The sequence below is a fragment of the Cynara cardunculus genome (assembly GCF_001531365.2).
Source record: "Cynara cardunculus var. scolymus isolate 2C chromosome LG 3, CcrdV1, whole genome shotgun sequence".
Taxonomy (NCBI): Eukaryota; Viridiplantae; Streptophyta; class Magnoliopsida; order Asterales; family Asteraceae; genus Cynara; species Cynara cardunculus.
Window position 1 is genome coordinate 731123 of NC_037530.1, and position 26276 is coordinate 757398.

The 26276-nt window shown below is 35.9% G+C and overlaps 3 protein-coding genes across 4 annotated transcripts; all 3 read right to left on the minus strand.

Moving 5' to 3' along the window:
- Positions 1 to 1689: 1689 nt before the first annotated feature.
- Positions 1690 to 4593, minus strand: LOC112508560 (probable carboxylesterase 15). The gene is made up of 3 exons (XM_025113228.1): positions 4586 to 4593; positions 2634 to 3398; positions 1690 to 2145 (listed from the first exon to the last, which is right to left on the minus strand). Exons 1-3 carry the CDS (start codon positions 4591 to 4593, stop codon positions 1842 to 1844), a joined length of 1077 nt encoding a protein of 358 aa, XP_024968996.1. The 3' UTR covers positions 1690 to 1841.
- On the minus strand, positions 4388 to 11858 carry LOC112508796 (squamosa promoter-binding-like protein 14). Of its 2 annotated transcripts, XM_025113559.1 has the most exons (12): positions 11594 to 11858; positions 10634 to 11313; positions 10109 to 10302; positions 9046 to 9884; positions 8886 to 8960; positions 8130 to 8237; positions 7738 to 7855; positions 6777 to 6912; positions 6421 to 6556; positions 6229 to 6334; positions 5789 to 5906; positions 5179 to 5266 (listed from the first exon to the last, which is right to left on the minus strand). In XM_025113559.1, exons 2-11 carry the CDS (start codon positions 11269 to 11271, stop codon positions 5806 to 5808), a joined length of 2451 nt encoding a protein of 816 aa, XP_024969327.1. In that variant the 5' UTR covers positions 11272 to 11313; positions 11594 to 11858; the 3' UTR covers positions 5179 to 5266; positions 5789 to 5805. The 2 variants fall into 2 exon arrangements, with proteins under 2 accessions (XP_024969326.1, XP_024969327.1); XM_025113558.1 differs by having other exon boundaries at positions 4388 to 5266; positions 5789 to 6334.
- Positions 11859 to 16984: 5126 nt separating this feature from the next.
- LOC112509699 (signal peptide peptidase-like) lies at positions 16985 to 25051 on the minus strand. The gene is made up of 13 exons (XM_025114796.1): positions 24918 to 25051; positions 24701 to 24811; positions 23441 to 23522; positions 23193 to 23308; positions 22953 to 23104; positions 22188 to 22273; positions 21553 to 21680; positions 20374 to 20424; positions 20143 to 20229; positions 19565 to 19634; positions 18522 to 18658; positions 17339 to 17416; positions 16985 to 17248 (listed from the first exon to the last, which is right to left on the minus strand). The coding sequence occupies exons 3-13, from the start codon at positions 23478 to 23480 to the stop codon at positions 17174 to 17176; spliced, it is 1020 nt and encodes a 339-aa protein (XP_024970564.1). The 5' UTR covers positions 23481 to 23522; positions 24701 to 24811; positions 24918 to 25051; the 3' UTR covers positions 16985 to 17173.
- Positions 25052 to 26276: the final 1225 nt, after the last annotated feature.

The following is a 26276-nucleotide window of genomic DNA, read 5'->3' on the forward strand; positions in this document are numbered from 1 at the left end:
TCATCCTCATAGTTTATATTTTTTTTGCTATTCTCGTCCCTATACTAATTTCTAACTTTAAGTATAAGGGACTAAACATTATATAATTATAAATACAGGGACCGAAACAACAATAAATTATAAATTATAAAGACGAGAATAACAATGAATTACAAGTCATAAGAAAAACCGTAATTTTCTAAACCAAGAGACGAAAATCACAATTTTAATAAACCATAGGAAAAAAAACGTAATTTTCTCTAGTAAATAAGAGTTTGTTGTGAGCAAAAATTGATTTAAATCTAAAATTACCAAATTATCCTCGGAGGCTGTTCGGTTCGTTTTACATTAACTCATGTATGGATAAAATTATTTGTAGTATAAAGTTGTCTGTATGATAACTGACAAGTTGTTGTTCGTCTGTTATGATGAATAAACAGTCTCAATAATGAAAATTACTATTTTACCCTTTGTTTCACGTTAAAGGAAAACCAATACAATATAAACCTAAATCATAAGAATTTAGTATGTCAATACAAATCTAAATCATAAGAACCCTAAAACAAAAGAGGGCAGATTTCAGAACCAGAGATGAAAAAGGTCGAGGGAGCAACAAGAGAGAAGATCAAATTTGGAGAAATTGAGCAACCGGAGATGAAGATGGTCGAGGGAGCAGAGCAGTGATCTCTAGAGGAAAAAGAAATATGGGTACATCGGCTAGGGTTCATGATTGAGACAAGAAACGAGAGTCGACAGTTCGAGATGAAGGGAGAGGCTCGAGCAAAATCCGATAGTGGCGAGCAACGATGGGAGTTGATGGCGGTGTACGGCGGTGTGCAACTGAGAGCGACGAGAGAGAGAGAGAGAGAGAAGGGTGTGAGTGGAACCTGGAAGAGATACAAATGAGAGCGTCGATGGAAAGTGAGATGGGGATAAAAGAGGGAAAGGGTAAAAGGGGAATAAATGAATTACTAGATGGTTGAGTACAAAGGACATCACGTTTATAACCGAGTGATTCAACCCATGGCTGGCCGAATAAGCCCATACCGAACAGCTGGATATGGTTATGCGAATAAGCCACATCCTTTATATAGCCCATTAAGTTCCTACTGAACAACCCCTTATTCTTGATATGATCGTTTTTCAATATCATATTCTAATTATGAAGGTTGTAATAATCGATTGAAACCATATATCCAAACACTTCCAGTATATGTATGCAAAAACCGATTGATTTTGGTTGTAAATGGTTCAAGACTGAATTGAGAATATTCCGTTTCAGCTATTGATTTTAATGTTTCTAACTCGTTTTATATGGTATGGCTCAACGGCTACCCTTATTAAAATTTTGGGCCTACTTTGTTATCAACGGGATCATGGGTACTTCAAATATGTACAACAAAGTTAGGAACTGTTTACCAAACGTTTATCAGATAAGTGCTTAACCATAAGAGAATCTTAAGCGGTCTTATGACACACCAACGACTGTAAATCTTATAGGTTAAAACCCACTTACCAACAATCCACTTGATGGTTGAGAATGTTATTTGATAAGGTAAATGAGAGCGGTGACTATTATCGACAAACACGTGCCCATTTAAAACGTTTTCATCTTAATCAACTAGCTAGAGTAGCGGGTGCTGTAGCGAAAACTGATTGCAAAAGAAGGAAAATCGGCCACATTAAAATTAACGATCCAAACCATTGTAAAAAAGCAAAAACCAGGGACACATGTTATTCATATTAAAGACGCGATCTGTTGATCTGATAAAAATACAACACAGGTGGGATACACACAGATCTGACATCTAATTCTGAAGATGAGATATACACAGATCTGACGTGTATCAGATCAGATCAGATCAGGAATATTGGGTGATGAAATCTTTGATGATTTGCATCAATTTGATGGATGGTTCTGAATTTGGATTTATAGTGAAAAACCCATGTTGTTGACCTTCAAATTCTTCATACTTCACCTTCTTCCCCCAACTCTTCAATCTTTCTGCATACTCTTTCGATCGATCTTTCAGTAAGTCGCAACTCCCACAAACCACGAGCATCGGATCGAACTCGACCGGTTCAAGATCCACGCTAATTGGTCCGAACGGGTTCACCAGAGGGTGGTCCATGGTGTCCCCATCCGGAATCGATAGCCTCCAATACCTAACCAACACATCAATAGTCAACAAACCAAACAATATGGGAGATGGGATGTTAACAAGCTATTCGAGCTCGAGTTGATCTCGAACACAAAATTAAGCTCGTTTAACTTAACGAGTCGAACTCGATAACCCTAATGTTTAACTCGACCGGTTCAAAAGCTCGACGAAACATTACGAGTCAAGTTGAGTCATTCGAGCATATACTTTTTCTAGCTAAATATATTTATATGTTTACAAATTATATTATCAAAATATAAAAATCATCGAGCTTGAGTAAATAAATGAGTTAATCGATCTCGAATTTAAGCTCGTAAACAAGAATCGGGCTCGAGTTCAAATATTGAAAAAATATTCGAGCTCGAACCCGATTTTGAAAAAGTTAATTGAGTACGAGCTTGATATTTTTTTTTTGAGCTGAGCTCGAATAACCTGCTAATCAACTCGGTTACACCCCTAGTCCACCGTCTACTGCGTGTAAAGCAAACAGACCTGTCGATGAGTTCCCAGTTCAAGAACGCGTCGTTCGGTCCTTGAGCCTCTGATCGGGTCAGCACGGTCCCACCAAAGAACGGCGCCAATAAAACATACCCTCTGACCCGAACCGGCTCCAAGCTCTTCGAACCCGCGCCTAACCGAACCGCCACATTATGAGCAATGTTACCACCAGCCGAGTCACCAGATATGAAGATACGGCTAAAGTCCGCAGAGTCAACAAGCCACGGATCAGGCTCGGAAGCCACGGCTTGGGACTGGAGCCACTTAACCGCAGTGAACCCGTCCTCAACTGCCAACGGGAGCCGGTTCTCGGGGGCCAACCGATAGTCAGGAGCCACGATGACGGCTTGGAGAGCCAGAGCCAGCTTAAAACAGTAGTTCTGGCAGTTGGGCCATGTCCGTGAGCCGATACAGAAGCCGCCCCCGTGGATGTAGTAAAAGACCGGGAGCTTTTCGGACCCACCGGGGGCGGGTTTGTAGAGGCGGAGGTGAAGGTTGTTGGGTGGGTCGAAGAGGACGTCTTTCCAAAGGACAGAGCCATCATCGACGACGGGGACTTGAAAGCTGGGTTCAGTGGAGCGCCATATTGAGCCATCACTGAAGACTTTGAGCACCCCACGGCAGTCATCCACCACATGGCCACCCATTTCCGCCGTGTGACGACGGAGGAGGTGGTGGTGGTGGGTTTGCTTTAAAGAAGGATTAATGAAGATGAAAACAAGAAAAGAGACAAGAAAAGGTGGCTGAAATTGTGCAGATCTGTTTGTTAGTTACTGATGACATCCTCATATTCTTGATTTCGTGTCAAACATGACCTCCGCTAGTCCGCCATTTTGATAAGCGATGTATTTCGATGCACTGTATTAATATTGGTTTTTAATTAAGATTGATCCAAATATGAAAATCTCATGTTATCATAACTTTCATTCTCACGAGAACCCAACTCTTAGAGAAACAACCCTTGATAAATGAAAAACTAGAAAACACTTTATATCAAACGTTAGATTAACTAATCTAATATATCTGAATAATTAATGAACGATTACAACAATATTTTTCAAAATAAAAAACGTCGCCCCTATTTTTTTATTCAAAAAAAGACGAAAAAGAACAAAACGAGTGAAGCAAATTACATTAAAAAACGAACATATTTTTCTCATTATTTTGACATCTATATTGATATACTTTTTCATCCGTTTTTTCATGGTTTTCGGGTTTTTCATTTATTTAGCATTTTTCTTTGATAAAAACCGTTCATATATGGTCAAGTTCAAGGAAAAACCGTGAAAAAAGGAAAAAACTGAGAAACATCTTAATAACCATTCGTCTCTACGGTAACGCACGTGTGTATACATATAAATTTTCCAGTAGGCATAACATGCAGACGTGAATAGAAATCAAGAAACATCTTCAATTACTTATATGCATATATATGCATACAATACAAATAAACGGTTATTAGAGTTTTACTTGCTAAGATGTTACCTACCGCATCAGCATTTTGCAAGTAGCACTTTTACAACTTATGAAGATGCTATTTTATGAATAATATATTCTTAAAAAATAGCTTTCACAACTTGCAAAAATGTCACTTCAAAAATCTGGTTATTTTAGACGATGTCCCATCTACTTCATTCTCAGTCGTTAGTCCTGTCTGGTCCAATCCACGTATCGAATGAAAAGATCATCCCTCCCGAGCATTTCGTCATTCGGTCGATCAAGTTTCGAAACTGAACCCGAACGATTATAAAACCGAGTCTATTAAGCAAGAAACAGAGACAAGATTACAGATATCATCCTTTCCATCTTGCCAAAACAATATACAAAAAAACGAAATGCAAACGCTATCTGCTATCGTAAACTTACATACTTGAAGAACGACGCTACTGGTAACAAGTCAGCCGCGGTCAATAACATCAACCCGACAAAAACCACCACCGACCCACCTGCCCATTTTCTACTTCCTGATGGTTTCAAGTCTCCGTTCGGTTTTAAACACAAACTTAAACGTAAAAACCGACGACGGCAGGGGCAGGACCCATCTCATCTCGAGCAACTTTACACCGGTCAATGATCCCGTTTTGCTTATTCACCTTCCCAAAAGTTAAAGATTACGCTCTCTACCATAACCTCGACCTACTTATTCTTTTTGGTGCGTTCGTAGGCACGTTTCTTTTTCTTACTTTTCTCTACATTGAACCGAAGTTCAAATTTTCCCACTTAAAAGGCGCAACGAGGCCGATATCGGGGGCCCCACGCAAGAAAAGACACACGCATACGCATACCGCAGCTATGGCAAGCATCGAGTGAATATAGGGACGATGAAGTAAGCCTTGTGAACCTGGAATCCTCCGGGGGTGTTTTGCAGCCACAGTCGCGCACCTTGAACATGATTTTGGTATTTCGCGGTCCCGAACTCGAAAACTGAGCTCATGGTGGTCTTCATTTCTAGTAGACGTTTGTAGCTCGATCTCGTTTGAGATCCCGACTGAAACTTGACCGGCTATTCTATCTGCAAGCTTCCGTGCCACTAGCGTGTTGTACGAGTTGTTATTCCTCATAGACGCATATGCGAATGGAGACAACCCGTTTGCGTCTATGGAAGAGTTCCAACATAGCATCCCGATCTGCACTCGCCAAAGAATTGACATGCATTACTTGTGAACGGTATACGGTGCTTCACACTACAACCAAATTGGTTTTATAGGACGTCAAATATGTCTAAGTAGGCTGTTTGGTTGGTTTTCCATTAAGTCATGTATAGAAAAAGTTGTCTTATTTTTTGTTTGGTTGGGTTTTTCATAGATGGAAGGTGCATGTTTTTTAATTGGGAAGGAAGGTTTGGAAAAAGTTTGGCTTTCTGTATTAAGCTCCCTCCTAAAAGCTTCTTGAATAAGCCAGTTTCTATATCTTTAAGCCACTACCAAACAGTCATATATAACGGACCGAATAAGTTGTCATATCAATAAGATGTCCTAAAAAACTTGTTAAGACGCCCAAACGTGTCCTATAAACTTATTGCAACACTTTTAGATGAACGCTTTATAGTTTGGTCCTATAAACGTAAGTCCTATAAGACAGTCTATTAGGACACTTAACTATACTTTCTTTTATAAAAAAGATACGCATTTGGAGCAAAAGTGGCATACCTCCTGTGGGTCATTCGTCAAAGCATCAACCATATCATCGGAATTCGATGTGCAAGCAGCCAAATGCAACGGTGTGATGCCGCCAGGCCCATCGGCATTTGGCGGGAAAATGTACTTTCTGGAAGCGGTTTTATCATCAAGCACTGAATAACGTATAAGCAAATCAACCATATTCTTGCACCTTCTTTTAACAGCCCGGTTTAAAAGGTTGATCCCAGAGAGCATCTCAAGATACGACTCCTCATCTGTAATGCCCGAGCCGTTTTTAAGTAGAATACCGAGAAGCGTTCTCACCAAAGCACAGAAATCCCTTTCCACAGAGAATACAAGCAGGAACTTGAATCGAGTAAGGCTATAATGAGAATCCGCTCCCTTTCTCTGGAATAGCCATCCGAGCTCGTTCAAGAAATGCAAGACTTCCTTCATTGAACTCGACTGACCGTTCAAAACTTCGCCAAATTCAGCCTCTAGAAGCCTCAATTCTTTGCAAAGAGTAGCATCAGCTATAATTACGGGAAAGCTGGTACCTCTGAAACCGTTCTCTATCTGCTCACACAACTCAAAAAATTTAAACTTTTGAAAATCCTGGATTTGAAAAAGATGATCAAGAAATCTTGAAACAGAAAGATTACCTCAATGAAACATCGACCCAGTACACTTGGTGCACAAACTGTGAAGCTACACGTGCTTATTTCTTCGTATGTAGATTCTTGAGAAGATTCTTTTGCTTCCACCAACGAACATCCATCGGCATGTGTGCAGTAGATCCTGCAATATGATACGATATGCATTTTTAGTATTCAATGGGAATATAAAGGCCATAGGTTGCTAGTTTGAGTCTCCTTAGGGACACTCGAGATTTTTCTGATTGTTATCTTCAGGGCCCCATGAGATTAATCAAGGTGCATGAAAGTTGGCCTAGATACCCACGGTTACGAAAAGGTGAAATTTAGCATACTACAGTAGGTAAATTGGAAGATATACGCACTTGGTGCCAGGTGTCCTTAGATTTCTGCCTTTTAGGAGAAGTGAAGTTTCTTTTCCAGCCACAACAGCCAACGGGGAGACGGATATCAACTGTGGGGAACTCCATGCTTTCAAAGATTTAAACAGATAGACCTTCCCTGATGCATCATAACATTCAACAAGTTGTCACAGCCATAAAATCATCGATCAACTTACCGTGGAAACTAAGATAATACTCGCATCGTCCCAAAATAAACGTCCACAATGCAAAATATGCAATTATTACACTTTTTAATTAACTAAATGACAATTTTACCTTTAATAATAGAGAGAGTAATGGATTTGTCCGTCTTATGATTAAGGGTAGTATTGGAAAGTTACGCTTATTTTGGAACGAACTATAACAGAAATGTGGACGCTTATTTTGGGACGAATGGAGTATCTGATTTAGAACTTGAAAGACCACAATTACCATGAGATAGTATCATATCTGAACCATAATATATGTTCAAACCAAAGGGTAATGGCCCAACGGTACACGGTGGAACCCAGCCTCCCAAGAGGTCAAGGATTCATACCTCACCGAAGATGAGAAGTGTGCATAAGTATTTTCCGAATATGAATATATATATATATATATATATATGTACGTATGTATGTATATGTACGTATGTATGTATATGTACGTATGTATATGTACGTATGTATGTATATGTACGTATGTATGCATATAGAGTCAAGTTCAGAGGAAAACCTGAGGAACACCATCATAACCATACATTTGTACGGTATCCAAATGTGCATACAAGTAATTTGTCCGGTATGGACATGTGCATAACATGCAGACATGCATACCGTATATATGAATGGTTAAGGGTGTTCCTCAGTTTTTCATATTTTTGGGGGTTTTCCCCTGAACCTCACTCTATGTGTGCTGTGTGTGTGCGCGCGCACTAAAAAGAGAACACTACAACTTGACTCACCATCCTTATGTGACGCTATTTGCTTCTCAGTATGTGCTAAAAACCTTCCAGTTCCCCAAAAATCAGTGCCGGAATCTTGCAATAGAGAATTGATATACTGAAGAAAGTTTCCTTCAAGCTGCAAGAAAAACCACAATAAAACCACAAGCAAACTGCAAATGCTCAGCGAAGGTTATAAGAAAGGAAAGACCACTAAACCAAACAAAACCAATCGAACCCAGTAAACCCCACTTGAATTAGAGTCCAGGGAGGGTATGATGTACGCAGCTTTACCTCCACCCAAAGAGTAGGCAAGACTGTTTCCATGAAACCCCGGGTTGTAAAAAGGTTTTGAGAAAAAGATTTTGTGAAAACGAAGATGGGAAAGCCCACGGCTTCAATAATTTACTCGCCTGATCCCAAGAAGACAACGGCATAGATAAATAAATCGAAAGAACTACACAACCAGGCCTTATGTATCCTTCCATGTCCGACGGACTTTGAGAAAGCCAATTATACACCTGAAATCAAGAAATCAAGAAACCCAAATCATGTTATTTCAGCCCCGTGTAAGGCAGCGTAAGAGCATCTCCAAAGTGGAGAAAATAAAGATTTTGGAGTTTTTAACCTACTTTCTTGCTCCAACAGATTCCCCAAAGTGGAGAAGTAGAAGACAGAGGATACAAATTTCCAAATTTGGAAAACCCTCCATAATTAAATCTTTTAGAGAGAGAGATGGTTTTTATCGTTCCCACCAATGAAATGAAATGTATTATCATTTCATATAAAATTTATTGAGATATTAAATATATTGAATGTTTTAATAAGAGACAGGTTCAGACGAAAACCGCAAAAAAAGGAAAAACCGAGGAACACCTTAATAGTAATTCCTTTGTACGGTATGCACATGTGCATACAAGTAATTTGCAAGTAATTTTTCCGGTATGTACATGTGCATAACATGCATACGTGCATGGAAACCAGGAAACAACTTCAATGACTTGTATCATATGCACATGTGCATACGTAAAGATGAACTGTTACTAGGGTGTTCCTCAGTTTTTCATCTTTTTGGGGGTTTTCCCCTAAAACCTCACTCATTTAAATAAATACCATTAAATATTGAAATCTCCAAAATAAAGTACTGTTGGAGATGTTAAATCTTTCACCTGTGTGCGCAATGAACCAGGCAAATGACTTGGATCTTTGTCGAACAGTTTAAATAGTATTCTCCCGGTCCGATCCTAAAAACCACACCAAAATACATCAAATTAGACCTTCACAAAAAGAAAAACGATAAGAAAGCTTCCATATCAATCGAGTAACAACCTGAGGATCAGAATTTAAGCTCGAAGGTGACTGATCCGAGCCAGATGAAGACGTGTACCCAGCTCGGTAAGGAGAACTTTGAATGGAAATATTATCAGTTCCCGCATTCGGCCCTCCAAAAAGCTCAAGAGACATGGTGCCACCATGGACACTGCTAGCTTTAACATTTGCAGTAACCTCTCCACTGGTCGACATACTTTCGGGCTTCATTCGTCCTCTTGAAGATTTCGTTGGGAAAAGCCTTTGGACAACGGGTGGAGAAGAGGATGGAGATCGATCTTCCATCGGATTACTGCTATCAGACGAGAAATACTTCCTGCTTGATGCTAATTTTGGTGGGCTATCGTCTTCCGGTGAAGAACTAAATAGTTGTAATTGTAGATTAAGAGGAGTATCAAGAACTTGGCAATCTGAATCTTCACCACGAGACTGGAAACTGGTGCTACTTCTTTCTCCACCGGAATGCATCTCTGCCGCCGGTTGGTTGGGAGGATTGAGAACCATGGTCTGGTCACGACAACTAGAGTTAGTTTTATCAGACTCGATCGCAAGGTTTCTTTTTTGTGACGAATTTTCAGGGGGGTTAGGAGCAGGTGCATCTGAAGTGCCAGAAAGACCACCAAGCAAGTCCATGGTTGATGAACTGGTTTTTCTGTTGACTTTATTTTGAATCTCTGAAGACGGTTTCTCTTGATCGATGGTTTTCAAGCTTGCAGAAACGGGTAATTTTGACACAAGGTCTACCGGCATAGGCAAAGAGTTTATTTTGTTAAGAATCTGTATCAGCTGGTCTTTATTAGGTAATGGTGAAGAACTCCTCGTCATATCCTCGGCATTCCCTAATATTCAAAGCACAAATATCAGGATATTGAAAAAAATAAAGAAAAAAGGGTTGGAGAGAGCATGAGAACCAATTATTCATGATGAATATACCTAAAAATTCATGAATGTTCATTGTGAATATCTATTATGATATTCATCATGAACCATTCATAAATAGTTGTTTGCTACAGTTCTCAAAATATTACGATTCTTAAATGAACCTGCCCGATTCTGATATTACCTTGAGCACGAGCTAAAACAGTTAGCAAATTAACAATATCCATATCTCCGTTGCCATTTTTATCACCATTTCCAGCGAGTAGCAAGTGTGAAGCAACATCCTCCGGCTGAGTTTTTCTTCTTCTTCTGTTGTGACCAGCAAGCCTACGCCTACAGCTACGCTTCCCTTCATCGAACTCCGAAAGAGGATGAAACCTAACAAGAAGATTGTAAATAAGAGTCCTTTAGCCCCAATTAGAGCACATATACATAGCCAGAAGTGATGTATCCAAGGCAACTTACAAGTAAAGTTAAACGCCAGAACCAACTATTTCATGTATTATTCATGATGAATAACCCTAAATATTCATGAATATCATGCATATTCATTATGAATGATGCATAAATAGTATGTTCTCAAAACATTTATGGTTCGTAATTAAACTTGCACCTAAAAAACTACTCCCTAAATACAATAAATTCCAAAGCTTTGATTATGAATTTATGATAAATTTAGTTAGTAAATTAACACACTGAGTTGACCAACCTGCTGCACTGCTGACAAAATCTTTGCATCTGTTTCCCAACCAAGGCCTTTCCAGATTTACTATGAACCTCACACACCTTGTGCCGTCGGTGATAGTCTTTAGCGGCCGATAGATCTTCCTTACAATTATCAACCTGACACATTGGATAATTTCCACCACCACCACCGCCTCCACCACTGCCTGGCGATCCAGATCGGACCCTTTTGCTGGGCCTCGTTATCGGCTCCTCACCGGGAACCAAACCACCACCAAGCTTCAACAATAAACGTTCATCTTCTTCCCTTTGACCAACTGGGTTCTTCTTTGAAACATCAGAATTGGTAGAAACAATAGCAGGCAGATGATGTTGTTGTTGTTGTTCATGTTCTCTCGAAATCTCCATCATATCCACAGGTTTCGCCACAAGCCTTGAGCTGTCCCATTCCCAATTCTTCGGGTTCCAACTGTTTCTAGAATCATCTAAACTTGGAATTAACCTCTGGAGATACTGTTGTTGTTGTTGGTGTTGAATAAAGTTTGTGCCTTGAAACGGCAAGCTACGTTTCTTGGCCATCGGATGGCCATTGGAAAACCTACCGGCGCCGATTGTGTTGTACATATACAAGGGAGGAGCTAATTGAGTGCCCACTTCTTCCATTTTTTCCGGCTTCCAAAGCCCCAATTAGAAGTATCCAAATTCCTATAAAAGGAAGAGATTCTCAGAATTAATTGCTAAACAATAAAACAACAAACGCTATCTTGATCCAACCAAAAAAACTTCTGTTTTCCCCCTTTTTATGCTACAAAACTGAATCAAATTTCACCCAATATAATTCTCTTTTTTTCAAGATTTTCTTTCAGCTGATTTCCACAATAACCTTGAAACAATCTTGCTAGATAGATAATTAGACACACAAAATTTAAAAAAGATCAAAAAAGAAACGAAATCAACAGCAAAATATAGGTCAAAGATTACCAACCTCTACGAGTTCATAGCAACCCAGATCAAAAATTTCAGTCAAGACTTTCTACAAACAGGTGGTGATCGGATCTAACATAAGCTGATGATGAAGGCGTAGAAAGAAAACCCAGATCTGGAAGAGAGAGCAAATAGATCTGATGATAAAAGAAGATGGGAAAAGGGTGGTGGAGTCAATTGGAAGGTGTCGTCGTACGAGTCGAATGGGGTTTGTTTTTTAGTTTATCTCTCTATCTACTTGTGTCTTCTTTTTTCTTCTTTCATACGGGCATGAAAGAAAGACGTCGGTAATTTAATTCCCCCTTCTTATTCTGTTTCCTTACTGTTTTACAGTGAAGATGATGTTTGATTTGCTCCAAATTCCACAAACCCCTTTAACTTCTTTCCAAAACCCAATTCAAAGCCTCCAAATCATCTTTTCCATCGCACCAAACTCCATTTCTTTCTAAATTTGGGTGTGAATCGAATTTAAAATTGATATTGTTTTTAATTTGAAAAAAAAATACAAACTTTTCTGGTTTTAAACCAGACTGAATATAACTGAGTACTGATTTTACTGTGTTTTGTATATTCGATTGGACACTGGACATGATAAAAAGGGTTTTAAAGTGAAAGGGTATTATCTGTTCCATGTTTGACACGATATAAGCATGAGACATGGTTGAATAGCTGATAAAATTTCCCGAATTAAACTATTTTACCAAATGACAATTTTGCCCTTGTTTAGAGTTGTTTTTAACTTTGTATATTTAGTTGTTCATGCTTATGATGGTGTTACTGATGATTTGTTTGTCGGCAGCTTAATGAGCTTGATGGTACTTGCATCTTATTCAATCAGTTGTACATGATTGTTTATAGTGTGGCTTAATGATATAGAAATTGCAATGCTTATTGGGGTGCTTTATGCAAAAAGCCAAGTTTCTCTAGACTGTCTCTTCTAATTAAAAAAACATATTTCTGCTTAATCCATATAGACAGATTAATTTACACAGGCAGTTTTATCTATCCATAACTTAATCAAAAACCAATCAAATAGTCCTAAATACATATAACTAGTCATATTTATGGGTCGTTTACTAAACGTTTACCCGCTAAGTGTTTATCAAGTTATTTTATCTTATCGGATGAACATGATAAAGATTGAAGATCTTACCCGGTAATAGCATTCATAATGACCGAGAGACTTACCCAGTAAGAGCAACAACTCTTATCCCAGTAAGCGCTTACTAAATAAATTGTTGTATACAAGGTTGTTTTAATAGACTAAATTCTCGCACAGTAAGTTCAATTAAAGTATTGATTTTTACCGATAAGTGCTTAATGGTTAAGCATTGGGTAAACTGACAGATTAGTGTCAAAACAATAAATAAAACGAAAAACCGTCATTTAGAAGTTAACGGCTTTGTTATACAGTATTATTCACTTAATAACCAGAAAATATGACAATTAGCTTTCAAACAAAGCGTTTATGAGCATGCCGTTTTGCCGACATATTTTTTTCCTTTGCATATCTTTAGACACATTTCTTTCATCGATATATCTAATCAGACATGTTGCAAAAGTCCTTTACACCATAAAATTATTAATTTAAAAAAAGGGAAAAGTTAAAAAAAAAACCCAATAAATTATCTCATTTTGAATGTTTAAATTCTTGAACTGTTTTTTTTTAATGAAAAAACCATTAAACTTTGTCACTTTGAATGATTATGTATCTAAACTATTTTTTGAGGGCAAATTGTATCAAAAAGTAATGTACTTTAACTTGAATAATTGGTTAAAACATTAACCGATTACCATGTTGATGTGACATGTGGTATTCAACTCAGTATTATCTGCTATTCAACCCAATTTCATCTCATCACTCGCCACATCAGCATGGTAACATGTTAATTCTTCAACCGGTTAACCGGACACTTAAATGTTTGAAACTTTACATCTTAGAGCAACTTCAATCGAACGCCAAATACACCAAAGTTTTGCTGGAGGAAGGAAATGAACGGCAAATTTGCCGTGGGAGAGATGGACGGCAAAATGTTGGAGTTGATTTTTTTTATGGGCCCACCTATTTGGTTTTTTTTTATGTGAAGGTTGGAACTGCCCTTAGGTACTAAAATGAAAGTTTTGAAAGTATATTAGCCAAAGTAAAAATCAAGTTAAAGTACGTTATTTTTTTTTCCATACAATGTGCCATTATTTTAATGAAAAAACCATTAAACTTTCTCATTTTGATTGATTAAATACTTGAACATTCTTTTTAATAAACAAACCATTGTTTTTGATAAATAAACCATTGTACTTTTAACATTCACAGTGTTTTTACTGTGAATATTCGACTTTTTTTACCTTCAAGTGTAAAAAAGTGGTCTCACGCGTTTCAAAAAACAAGTTAACCTCACATGATCCCAAATATATATATATATATATATATATATATATGAGATTCTGAAATTATTATAAATGATTAGAAACATGTTCGTTATTCATCTAAAAATCTAGGAAAAATTAAAATATGTTTACCATTAAAAATAATCTTATTTATTAATAATAACATGATTTATTAATAACAATTTGCATAAAAACAAATGCGTTTCTATTCGGTTTGTTTTTATTGGAAACGCATTTTCAAAACACGTCTTTAACTATTCATATCCTAGAAAATATCTATTTTAAGGGTCGATAGTCTAAAAGGATTTTTTGACAGTTGTTGAATGGTTCATTGGTTTGGTGTAGAATGATTAAGTGGTGGTCAAAATAATTGTGAGACTCTCATGCTATAATACAAAATGAAATATAATATGTGATAAAGTGTATAATCTTCGTATACAGTAAATGCAACAAATAAACTTACACACACTCCTCCTCACATTTGATGAGGTTTGAACCCCTAACCTCATAAGAGGTCAAAGACTACAATACCACTAGACCAAAAACCGTTTGATTACATTATAATATATAGATTGTGATTAATAAAGTAAGAAAGGGTAATTAGTGGGCAAATATGTCTTTCAATACCAAATGAAAAGCAAAGGCACATTGTGTAACATGTACAATGCATTTGTGAACATGTGCAATGTCACCTTTATGTCTCCACAACACTAATTATTTCTTTGTCTCTATTTTCCCTATTATTTTATTATATATATATATATACATTTTTTAATTCAGTCAAATATTTATTTATTTATTTTAAATTTTATTTATTAAAAACACCCATTTTAATTAACTAATAGAATTTTAATTAATCTATAATATATTATAAAACATTTGACAAAAAAAAAAACTCTTAAAAACCATGTTTTATGTATAAAGTACTGTTTATTGATGCATGTTACTTAAAATTCAAAATCACAAGTAAATTGTGTGTAGATACAACTTATTAAAAGTTCATGTTTGAATTCGTATAACTAACTGCAGATAAACATAATTGAATAGAGGATAAATATCTCATTTTAAATATAAAAAATCTAAAATATAATTATTGACTTATAACAAAATACTTGATCATTATCTTTTTAAAAAAAACTATACTTATGTTATAAAGTATTTGACAAAAACGTTTAAAAATATTTTTTTATGCATGAATTACTGTCTATTAATGCGTATTACTTAAAATTCAAGATTACAAGTAAATTATGTGTAAGTACAATTTATTAAAGCTTCATGTTTGAATCCATGTATAATTGAATAGAAGATAAATATCTTATTTTAAATATAAAAAATTTAAAATATGATTAGAATAATTATTGACTTCTAAAAAAATTATATTATTAAACCAAAAAATAAAAAAATAAATTAAAGAAATACACAAAAATACGAGAAATTTTAAATAGTTAGTTTAATACTAATATCAATATTTTTTTTTCAAGTTTTTTATATTTTATTCAAAAATAAAAAAACATTATTTTTTCTTCAAAATCACATGAAACCGTATTATAATATCGACTGAAACAACAAAAATTAATAATTAAAATCGTACGAGTACACTTATAATAATATTAAATAAAAATAATAATTAAAAAATAATATTTGTGATTTTTTGAAGTGGGACAACTAATGCCAGCTTCAATAGAGAATAGTACAGTACTGGCATTGCATTTGCCATTGTCATTGGCATTCGCATTCGCATTTGCAAACTCCACCATTTTTATGGTCCCCAATCCCCTTTTCACCATTCCAACTCAATTACTTCTTCCAAATTAATAGGGACAAAGGAATCTTCCAATGTGCTCATCTACCACCAATATACCCAAATGTACAATTAATATGCAGATATGACTCGACTCGACTTCACCAGACCAGACAAAACTAGACAGGACCGAACTGATAGAAATGAGGGGGTTACTGTTGTCTGTTCATACCCTCTCACTCACGACTCACCTATACCCTGTGTAAGAGTGGGTATGAATAGAATTCATGAAGTGAGGTAGGCGGGACAAAAAAAAAATAGGTGCAATAAGAACTGTAGGAGGAGACAAGATTGATAAATTACTATACTAGTTATGTCAAATTAAAACACTGGCAATTTTGGTGGGCTTAATTGTATCTTGTCTTGATCTAAGGGGTTGTTTGTTAACAATTTAATGAGTTTAACGAGATCCGCAACTTGTTTGGTAAGTTATATATGATTGTTTGACATATATAAAAAGTGGTTTATTCAGTAAGTTTCTAAAGGGATGGTTATACAGAAAACTAAGTTTTTTCCAAGTTTGCCCCTCCCAATTAAAATAAAGAAGCCCCCGAACAAAAATCTTGCCGATCTTCCCGATTCATCTTAAAAACCCTTTTTCATAAAATCTCAATTTTTGTCCCCCCTCATCCTACCACTAAACCCTACTTATTTATTGGGTAAGAGCCTCTTATCTGGTAAAGATGGTGTTGATTAAATTGACAACAGAGTCAGACAGTGCTTACCAACATTGTTTTTATCAGTAAACGCTTTGATAAACAACCATTTTGCAGTCCAAGGTGTCGTTTAATTGGTTTTCCGTTAAGCCTTGTATGAATAAAGTTGTCTGTATATATTGAAAAGGTTTTCTTCATAGATGGAAAGAGCCTCTTTTTTAACTGAAAGGGGCATATTTAGAAGGGGAAAAAACTTGACTTTTTGCATAAAGCACCTCCCTAGAAGCTTACTGACTAAGCCACTTTCTATATTTTTAAGTCACTACCAAACAATAATATATAGTTGACCGAATAACTTTGAGTCCCGTTAAAAACGGGCCGTTACCCGGTTAGTACTTTACCTAGTTTGCATTACTAAACAACTTTATAGTTTCTTTGATCTTCATTAAAACTCCGAATCTTGTGGCCTAACCGGATGCCGATCTAGTCTTCTGTCTACCAAATTTCATAAGACGTCGAGCCTGTCAGCCTGTGGAAGATTAGAACAGTTGACAAAGACTCGAGCTACGATACCAGAAACAAAAGATCAAATGCAGAATCGATTTGGAAACATCTATCGCCATAAGTTACCAAGATCGGAGCGAAAATGCCACAAAAGAACAAGTATGAAAGAAAGAAAGAGATGAAACCATATTTCCTTCTATAGTGAACATCTAAACCAGATTTTCTATCTCTTGATCTACTTTATCTTGTTCGTTTTCTCGTCTACGTCTGTATCGACAATAGCTGATTTAGACTCGTCAAACTCCAATAACTGCCACAACATAACAATAACATCATCGCATTAGAATACGCTGCAAATCTTTTTAAAATGAATGTACGAAGAATATTGATCAAGGCATACCGGTTTGACCTCCCCGTTCCATATGCAATGGGCAGCCAAGAACCCGATTACCGCTGGTACAATGTATAACAGAGCGGGCTGAAACCAAAACCAACATTTGATTACATTCATTCGTAAAATAGACATTAATGATACTATTATAAATCCCGTCTCCATTTTAAGATGGCGGAATCCGTTAGTGTTGGCTGAAACCAAAAACCAACATGTAAGATCCCACATTGGCTGAGGAGGGGAACTAAGGTTGCCTTATAAAGGACTGAATACCTCCTCTGTTAGACATGTTCTAAAATGGCGAGTCCAGGTTTGAACCAAGCGGACAATATCTGGTACGGTTGCTTGGGATGTCACAAATGGTATTAGAGCTGGGAACCAGACTTGTGTGACAACGAGGACGCTGGGATCCCAAGGGGGGTGGATTATAAGATCCCACTTCAGTTGGGGAGGGGAATGAAGGTCGCCTTATAAAGGACTGGATACGTTTTAATACCGTGAGTCCAAACGTGCACAAAGCAGACAATTTCTGGTACGGTTGTTTGGGATGCCATAAATGGTATCAGAGCTGAGAACCAGACTACTAGTTCGACAGCAAGGACACTGGGCTCCCAAGGGGAGTGGATTGTAAGATCCACTTCAGTTGAGAAGGGGAACTGGGCTCCCAAGGGGAGTGGATTGTAAGATCCACTTCAGTTGAGAAGGGGAACTGGGCTCCCAAGGGGAGTGGATTGTAAGATCCACTTCAGTTGAGAAGGGGAACTAAGGTTGTCTTATAAGGGATCAAATACCTCATCTATTACGTGCATTTTAAAACCTAGAGTCCAGGTATCTAGTACGGTTTGCCTGGGATGTTATAGATTACATGCTAAACCAAACGAGCACAATATAGGTGGGGTTCGGGAGGGGTGAAATGTACGGAGACCCGAATAAAAATCTGTTGTCCCAAAATCCCATGTCCCACCAATCACAAGAGCACAATTACTTTATTTCATATATTTAATTCATGTCTCGTTCTCAATGATGTGTTTTCACATGATTGATGGACATGAGACATAGCAGATTTTTATTCGACTTGACTTCCACCTCAAAGAGTAGATCATTGTTTTTGTGATAACATAAGATTACATGCATTGATTCAAAAAAAAACAAAAAAACAAATCCCGACTCCAATTGATGGTAAATTACGAACCTGTGCAGCTTGGAACCAATTCATGACAAGAATTGTAAGGATTACACCAACGGCATATCCCAAGAAAGCACTCTTGAAGTAGTGGCTCTTTCTCCTTCTTGATACGTCGAATCTCAGGGCCAAGGCTACAAAAATGCCTGATACCAACAAACAAATATGTCAATAAATGGGTGTGATCATACCAGCACTAATGCATCGGATCCTATCAGAAATTCGCAGTTAAATATGTCATAGGACAACTTCTAAACAAAATAATAGGTAACAAGCTTGATCAATAGACGAGACACATGATGAATTTAAGCAGCAAAATGAAAGGGTAAAGTCATAAAAACTCGATCTTCTAAATTAACATCCATGTTCATGACTTCTAGTTGAGTTATTGTCTTCTCTCTGTGTGTTTACACATACACCGTAAAAAAAACCCCGAGGAAGGCCCATTATATCCGTTCATTTGTACGGTATGCATATGTGCATAGAAATCAAAAAACATCTCAAATTACTGGTATGCACAACCGTATAGATGAACGGTTATTAGGGTGTTCCTCAGTTTTTTATTTTTTTGTTAGGGTTTTCCCCTGAAACTAACATGTGCATAGAAATCAAGAAACATCTTCAATAATTGGCCCTACAGATGAAAGGTTATTAGGGTGTTCCTTAATTTTTCTTTTTTGGGGGTTTTCCCCGGAGCCTCACTCTCTCTCTCTCTCTCTCTCTCTCTGTATATATATGTATATGCGTGTGTGTGGCCTTTGTCAAGGGGTTACTAAATGAAAGGCTATGATCAAGCTATCTAAAATCTCCTACAAAATACATACATGTAAAGTTATAAATTTCCTCAATAAAAGACTACATAAGTTCTCATTATTATTTTTTTCAGTTGTCATGCCACTTCAATGACCATCAAAAGAATAAGTTAGAATAATTCAAGTCTTCATCTCCATAAATTCACATAATTCATAACGAAAAACAAGAAAGGACCTCATAAGAGGTACAACAATGATAGATTATGATGTATCGTGTATCACCCACTACGAATGCCATACCTGGAATAACAATGTCACCTAAACCAAGCATAGAAAATGGACGGACAGCATCCCTCGTGGGGAATAGAAGCTGAAAGAGGATTAAATTCTCGATGTTATAACAAAACTTTACAAAAATCGTAAAAGGGGCAGGTTCAAATGAGAACCATAATTACTTTTTGAGAATCTGAGAACCAACCATTCATGATGGATAACTGGATATCGTGATAGAAATTCATGATGGATAACTAGATATAGTGATACATATTCATGATGAATCATGAATATTCATAAATATTTTAAGGTTATTCATCATGAATAACTTGTGCAGGTTCAAAAGAATGTAAATATTTTTGAGAACCTCAAAATCAACTATTCATGATGGATAATTGCATATCGTGATTAGATATTCGTGATGAATCATGAATAATGAGTATCATCATATTCATGATGAATAGTATTCATAAATATTATAGGGTTATCATCATGAATAACTCGTGAATTAGTTGGTTCCCATATTTTCAAAAAATTAATGGTTCTCATTTGAACTTCCCCTATGGTAAGAACCACCCAACTGTAAATAAAAACTCGGATACTACCTTTATAGGTGCATCAAAAGATTTGGCAACGCTGACCATCACAGGGGTAAAAAAGACCCAAAATATATCATATACAAAAAGTCCAGCCTGCAGATTTAAATCATGGTATCATCAGATAAATCCCATGTTTCACAAAAATTACAAGGCGTGTTGTTGGCAATAGTAGGAATAACTAAATTCAAGATTTAAGAAGAAGAACAAAGGCAAACAACTCTAAAGAACCGTTCTTACCAACAGAATAGCACCAGTCTTGAATGAGCCAAGGGAAAGCATTTCAATTCCCTGCAAAAGGTAGAAAGGTGTTTTATGAAGCTAACATTCGATGAAGAGTAGATACTTCAGAAAAGACGCAAATTCTATTGGGTTTCTCCGCTTTGTAATTTCATTTTGTTCAATTAAGCCCAAGAGCCTGTTTGCTTGCGGCTTAATGAGCTTAATGGGCCTCACAACTTATTTGGTCACCTATACATGATTGTTCGGTAATGGCTTAATGATATAGAAAGTGGCTTATTCAGTAAGCTTCTAGGTGGAGTTTTATGCAGAGAGCCAAGTTTTTGCCAAACCTGCCCCTCCCAATTAAAAAAGACGTTTCTTCTATCTATGGAAAAATCCTCCCAAACACAAACCTTCACAATCTATGCAAACAACTTTATCCATACAAGGCTTAATGGAAATCCAACCAAACAGCCCCCAAATGTTCTAAAAAGCACGCCATGGCTCAAGGCTCGCCTTCGACACCACATTAAGGTCGTGGCACGCCATGACAAGACGTGCGGTTTCGTGAAGCATTATTTGATTCTTTTTACCTTTTGAGCGTCTTACTTTTTAATTTTGAGTATATAAAACCCAATTTAAATTGTTAAATCTCATTGGTTCGTTGAGTTTTAGTAGAATACAAGTGTATATGTGATATACAAATTCATCGCCATAAGTCACGCCTTGAAAAATGCAGTGGCCTAAACCAATTCGTCTTCTTCTTGCTCATGAATTTAATTGCCGGTTGGGGTGGGAGAGATGCACGAAACAACCAAGGGCCTGTTTGTTAGCAGCTTAATGAGCTTAACTGGATCATAGCTTATTCGGTCAGTTATACATGACCGTTTGGTGATGGCATAATGATATAGAAAGTAGCTTATTCAGAAGCTTCTAGGAGGAAGCTTTATGCAGAAGTCTTTTTTCAAGCTTGTCCCTCCCAATAAAAAAAAAGCTCCTTCCATCTATGAAAAACCCTTCCAAACAAAAATCTTTCCAATCTATACAGACAGATTAATATACACAGACAACTTTATCCAAACAATATTTGATGGAAAACCAACCAAACAGCCCCTAAGTAGCTTGTTTTATGATCCAGAAGCACTAGATGCAACTATTATATGCTCTTCTTCAAGAAAATCAGAGATGTGATCAAACCTGAATGCAAAATGCAAGTCCCAAAACATTGTTAGCCAGCCAATGCTTCTGTGCAACATACCACACACAAAAAATGGTCCCGGGAATCGCAGCGACAGCTTGAGATCTTGTGAACTCAATGTCCAACGCTGTATAAGAAATGTTTTGAGAAGTACATTATTATGCACATCACATCACGATGTGATCAAGTCATCAAACAATAGTAAAAAGAAATACAAAGAACCTAACGATTTGTCCACAGACAATGCTTTGCAAGACCAAAAATAGTCAAAATCGTGAATTCGTGATCCACCAACAATTTTGTTCCGATTTTTTTCTGGGATCTGTCCCTTTTATAAAAAAACATTTTTTTCCAGAAACACAAAAAGTAAGATATCAGACAGCCAAAGATGTTCAAAAACCTAAATAGACAAAGGATGCTTTTTTCAAACTCTTAGAAGAAATGGTAAGGTTGTCACCAAATAATTTGCTTATTGCATAACACCTAAATGACATATTTGATCTATCCGATGGTGATTTATAATCTATAAATCTACTATCTAATAATTGAAGCAACATGCACAAAGGTAACAACAGAGTAAAAACCATCAAAATCTGTGGAATACATAGAAAGTTATCGGATAAAGAATGCATACAGCGAAAATGCGGGAAACGCCAAGTTATAACATCTTCATTCCACTTGGTAGGTAAAAACCGCCTTATTACAGGTAAGAGTGTCGCCCTACAAAGAAAGATTTGTAAAGCCAATCAAGGAGAGTGCAAAGCAAGATTAGCAAATACTTATTGCTTAGGGTTTGTTTGGTACACTGAACACGACATAACATACCAGAATATGGATCACTGTTCCACGTTTGGTGGAACTTTTAAGTGGAAGAAACAGGTATAGAGTGAAACAAAGTGAAACAGACTTTACCAATATAACCTCAAAATAAAACCTAATTCTCTTCTAAAACATCAAATACGCCTCCCTCTTTACATTTTATTCATTCATTAAATTTTATTGATTGTATTTTATGCTCTTTAAACTTTCACGTTAATGTCCTCAAAATATTGTTTTTATATGGTTTCGATATTTTGGTTAATTTATGTAATTTATTAAATATTTTAATAAAAAATAATATATAGAAAAGGTATAAAATAATAATTGGAAATTACAAAAACTTTTTAATTTGGTGTCGCTTTAATCGTCTCAAAAACTTCCTACCGATGTATTTTTGTTATAAAAATATTTATTTTATTATAGTTTAATAAATTAATATAAATTAATCAAACTATATAAAAGATATAAACAACTCATTAAGGGTAAGGTCATTTTATCTGTACCAACCGGTTTATCCCGTTCTATTCTATCCTGTCCAGATACCAAACACACCCTTAATGTATATACAAAAAGAACATACGAGAGTGCGAGGATGCCAAGCACAAAGAAGTAGGATGTCAAAACAGCATTAACCAAGTCTTTTGACAGGAACTTAAAGAGCAAGAACAAAGACAACAGCATCGCACTGCCAACCAGAGGGAAACGCATGGCGTGTTCATTAGACATTGTCTCCTGTGGAAAAAGATAAAAGGTCGGAATAATTTTAAACACAGAGAGGGAAAATCATGAAAGATTCAGAACAAAGTAGCTGTATACTTACAGAAGGAGGTGTTGGCTTGACAGAGCGGTAACAACCCACAAAAACCGTTAGGCATGCAGTCAAGATGACATTTATATTTGGGTCTACCTTCAAAACTAGCGGTGCCAGTGTTAGACCTGCAACCCCAAAATGCTATACTAGATAAATTCTCCCATAATCAAATAATCATGGCAACTAGAATAGAGCGAAAAAAAGAAGGATGAACTCAGGAGAAAAAATTCTTAAATTGGTTAAAAAGGAATAGAAACCTGCTAGAGCGATATTTGCAGCTCGCTCACCACTCTTCATTGTCAAACTCACAATGTTTTGCTCGCTAGTTAGAAGCAGGATCTATATCATGCATTTCACACAAGTTAAAAGATAATACACAACATTGTATTTGTAGGTAAAAGGTAATTGCAATAGACCAGCAACGTCATTTATCCATTCACAACAAAACAAGAAAAAGAAAAGCCACAACAAAGAATATGTGAAGTTGTGCACATTGCACAAGGCCACTCGGCATTCGGATGTCTCATACGTGTATCACCCAAATATGGGTATGACCTCATGACTCATTAGGCATTTGGCCAAACCATCGAACACCAGCCATGTGAGTCTACTGCAATTACACTTCAAAAGCCATCTTTATCCAACAGTCCAAACCATCATTAAATGGTTTGCCAAAAAATAGTAGTTCCAAACTTGGGTGCTTATTTATAGAAGACATGTGTGCAAGAAAAAATGGAAGGTTGAGCGTGCAAGGACACATATAGAACTAAACAAGAAAAATATAACAAACTTATTGCTGGAAAAAACTATATCCCACCATCTTCAACATAAAGTAAACTACACATTCAACTATGTTGTGTCACTCATTTGTAAGAAAAAAAGAAGATGAACCAAATCCCCATAAACTCCAAACCTTAGGAATTGATCATGTTAGACATCACTGTTGACCCTTGTAAACAATTATCCTTCTACCGAAGCTAGAAGAATCATAAGAAAAATAAAATAAGAAATTACACCCTAATAAGAAAAATAACAGTTTACTCCTTTTTTAGATCATGTCAACCATAAACTACCTACAATACATGTTTGTATTGATCATGTTAGACATCACTACATGTTTGTCAACAAAAACAAGTTAGTTAGTGGTCTATGCAAAGCATTCAGCAGCAAGTTAAGTGCATCATAACTCCTTGCATTGTTTGCTTGAACTGGTATGATATAACAAACAATACATCAAACTTGTTTGGTCAATAGAATTCAACATTCCAGTTCCATTATAAAATCTGTGATCCAAACGCCCCCTAAGAATATTTTGGGAAAAAAGTTGTCTACATGAATGGAATGATTAAATTAAGCCCTTTGTTTAACATTAAGATGCAATCAAACACCTCCTGAATTGTATCCGCATACATAAAGAAACAAGCAGGGTAGAGTAGGAAACAACATGAGTCACTTCATCAAGCCGCAAACAACCCCTAAGTGTAGTCAAAATCGAAAAAAGAAAAAGGAGCACTAACCGCAATTTAACTGTAACGCCAGAAATCAGACTTGAATATGAGTCGATAGGTTAGATGAAGTAGATCGATTGATCGATCCACGACCCTCTCCGAGTCTCTTTCTCTTCCCTTCTGAAAAAATGCATAATTTAGGGTAAAAACATCGGAAATTTTTACAATGAAGACAATTACGGGAAATGAACAAACTTTCAAAATCAAAAATTGGAAAAGTTATCACCTTTGACGACAGAAGAAATTGAGAATCGACAGATCGCCGGGGAGTTCGCCGGCGGTGGTGGTTTCAGAGGTTTTAGCAAAATTTCTTGGGTTCGTCTCCGTTATGTCTTCGAGTAGTAAATGCTTGGAATCACCTATTTACTGAACGTATCTTTCTATTTGATTATAACGATATTCAATTTTAATGATAATAATATTATTTCTTAAATTATATATTAATTTCATATAAAATATTAAAATAATTTTTTTAATAATCTATGTTGTATTATAAAACATTTGACAAATACCGTTAAAAACTATTTTTTATTTATAAATTACTGTTTATTGATGTATATAACTTAAAATTCAATATTACAGATAAATTGTGCATAAATACAACTTATTAAAGCTTCATGTTTGAATTCGTGTAACTAACTGCAGATAAACATAATTTAGAAGATAAACATCTCATTTTATATATAAATAATCTAAAATATAATTAGAATAATTAATGAGTTTTAACAAAATACTTAATTATTATCTTTACAAAAATTATATAATTAAACCAAAAATAAAAAAGTGAATTAAAGAAATACACAAAAAAAAATTAAATAGTTAGTTTGATATTAATATCAATGTTTTTTTATCATATATCTTTGTATTTATATTTTATTAAAAAATAAAAATATTATCGTTTTCTTAAAACCATATAAAACCTATTATAACATCGATTGAGACAAAAAAAAAACATTAAATCCGAGATGTATCTCACTGCATTGTGCAAGTACCTTTCTAATTTATTTAAAATAAGTAATTAAAAATCAATTAACCAAATGTTATGTATTATTCATGATCATAATCATTTTAGGGTTAAAAGGTAATAAATGATAATTAAGGAGTTGTTTGTTTACCTTTTACTAGTTTCATTAAGAGGCAGTTTCTAAATCGTTAAGAAGTGAATCTTATTTGGCAAATAAACAGTCTGTCTCTGAATAAATTCTAAACCCTTTGAATGATTGTATCATGGGTCTTCCTTAACCATTCAACACCCTAATTCGTTTGTAAACAATTAACGAACAATTATGTTTCATTTAGCATTGTATCATCAAAGTCTTTTAATCATTCTGCACCAAATCATTTAGCAACAACCAAACAGTCTTTGAGATAAAAGAAACTGTTCGATTTTATATAATATCACGTCTCGTTTTCACAAAAACCTGGTTTTTTTATTTGAAATAAAAAATCATTTACATTTTCATTTTCTGTCATTTTCATTTACAGCCTGAACCAAATTGCACCTAAGTTTTCAATTAATAATTGCATAAGTATAAATTCATAAAGTTTTTTGAACCGTTCTTCTTATACAAAACAATGTCGTTGT

Bases quoted from the DNA above. Each gene is read 5' to 3' on its own strand.
- LOC112509699 (XM_025114796.1), bottom strand. From the start codon at position 23,480: ATGAAGAGTGGTGAGCGAGCTGCAAATATCGCTCTAGCAG. The intron at 21,681-22,187 runs GTATGCATTCTT...TTTCTTATACAG, and splicing joins GCGTTTCCCGCATTTTCGCT to CGTTGGACATTGAGTTCACA. The intron at 19,635-20,142 runs GTAGTATCCGAG...ATCCTCTTTCAG, and splicing joins CTTTTGATGCACCTATAAAG to CTTCTATTCCCCACGAGGGA.
- LOC112508560 (XM_025113228.1), bottom strand. The intron at 2,146-2,633 runs GTCTGTTTGCTT...TGTGTTGGTTAG, and splicing joins AACTGGGAACTCATCGACAG to GTATTGGAGGCTATCGATTC.
- LOC112508796 (XM_025113558.1), bottom strand. From the start codon at position 11,271: ATGGAAGAAGTGGGCACTCAATTAGCTCCTCCCTTGTATATGTACAAC. The intron at 10,303-10,633 runs GTTGGTCAACTC...TCTTCTTGTTAG, and splicing joins TTTTGTCAGCAGTGCAGCAG to GTTTCATCCTCTTTCGGAGT. The intron at 6,913-7,737 runs GTGAGTCAAGTT...ATGATGCATCAG, and splicing joins AATAGCGTCACATAAGGATG to GGAAGGTCTATCTGTTTAAA.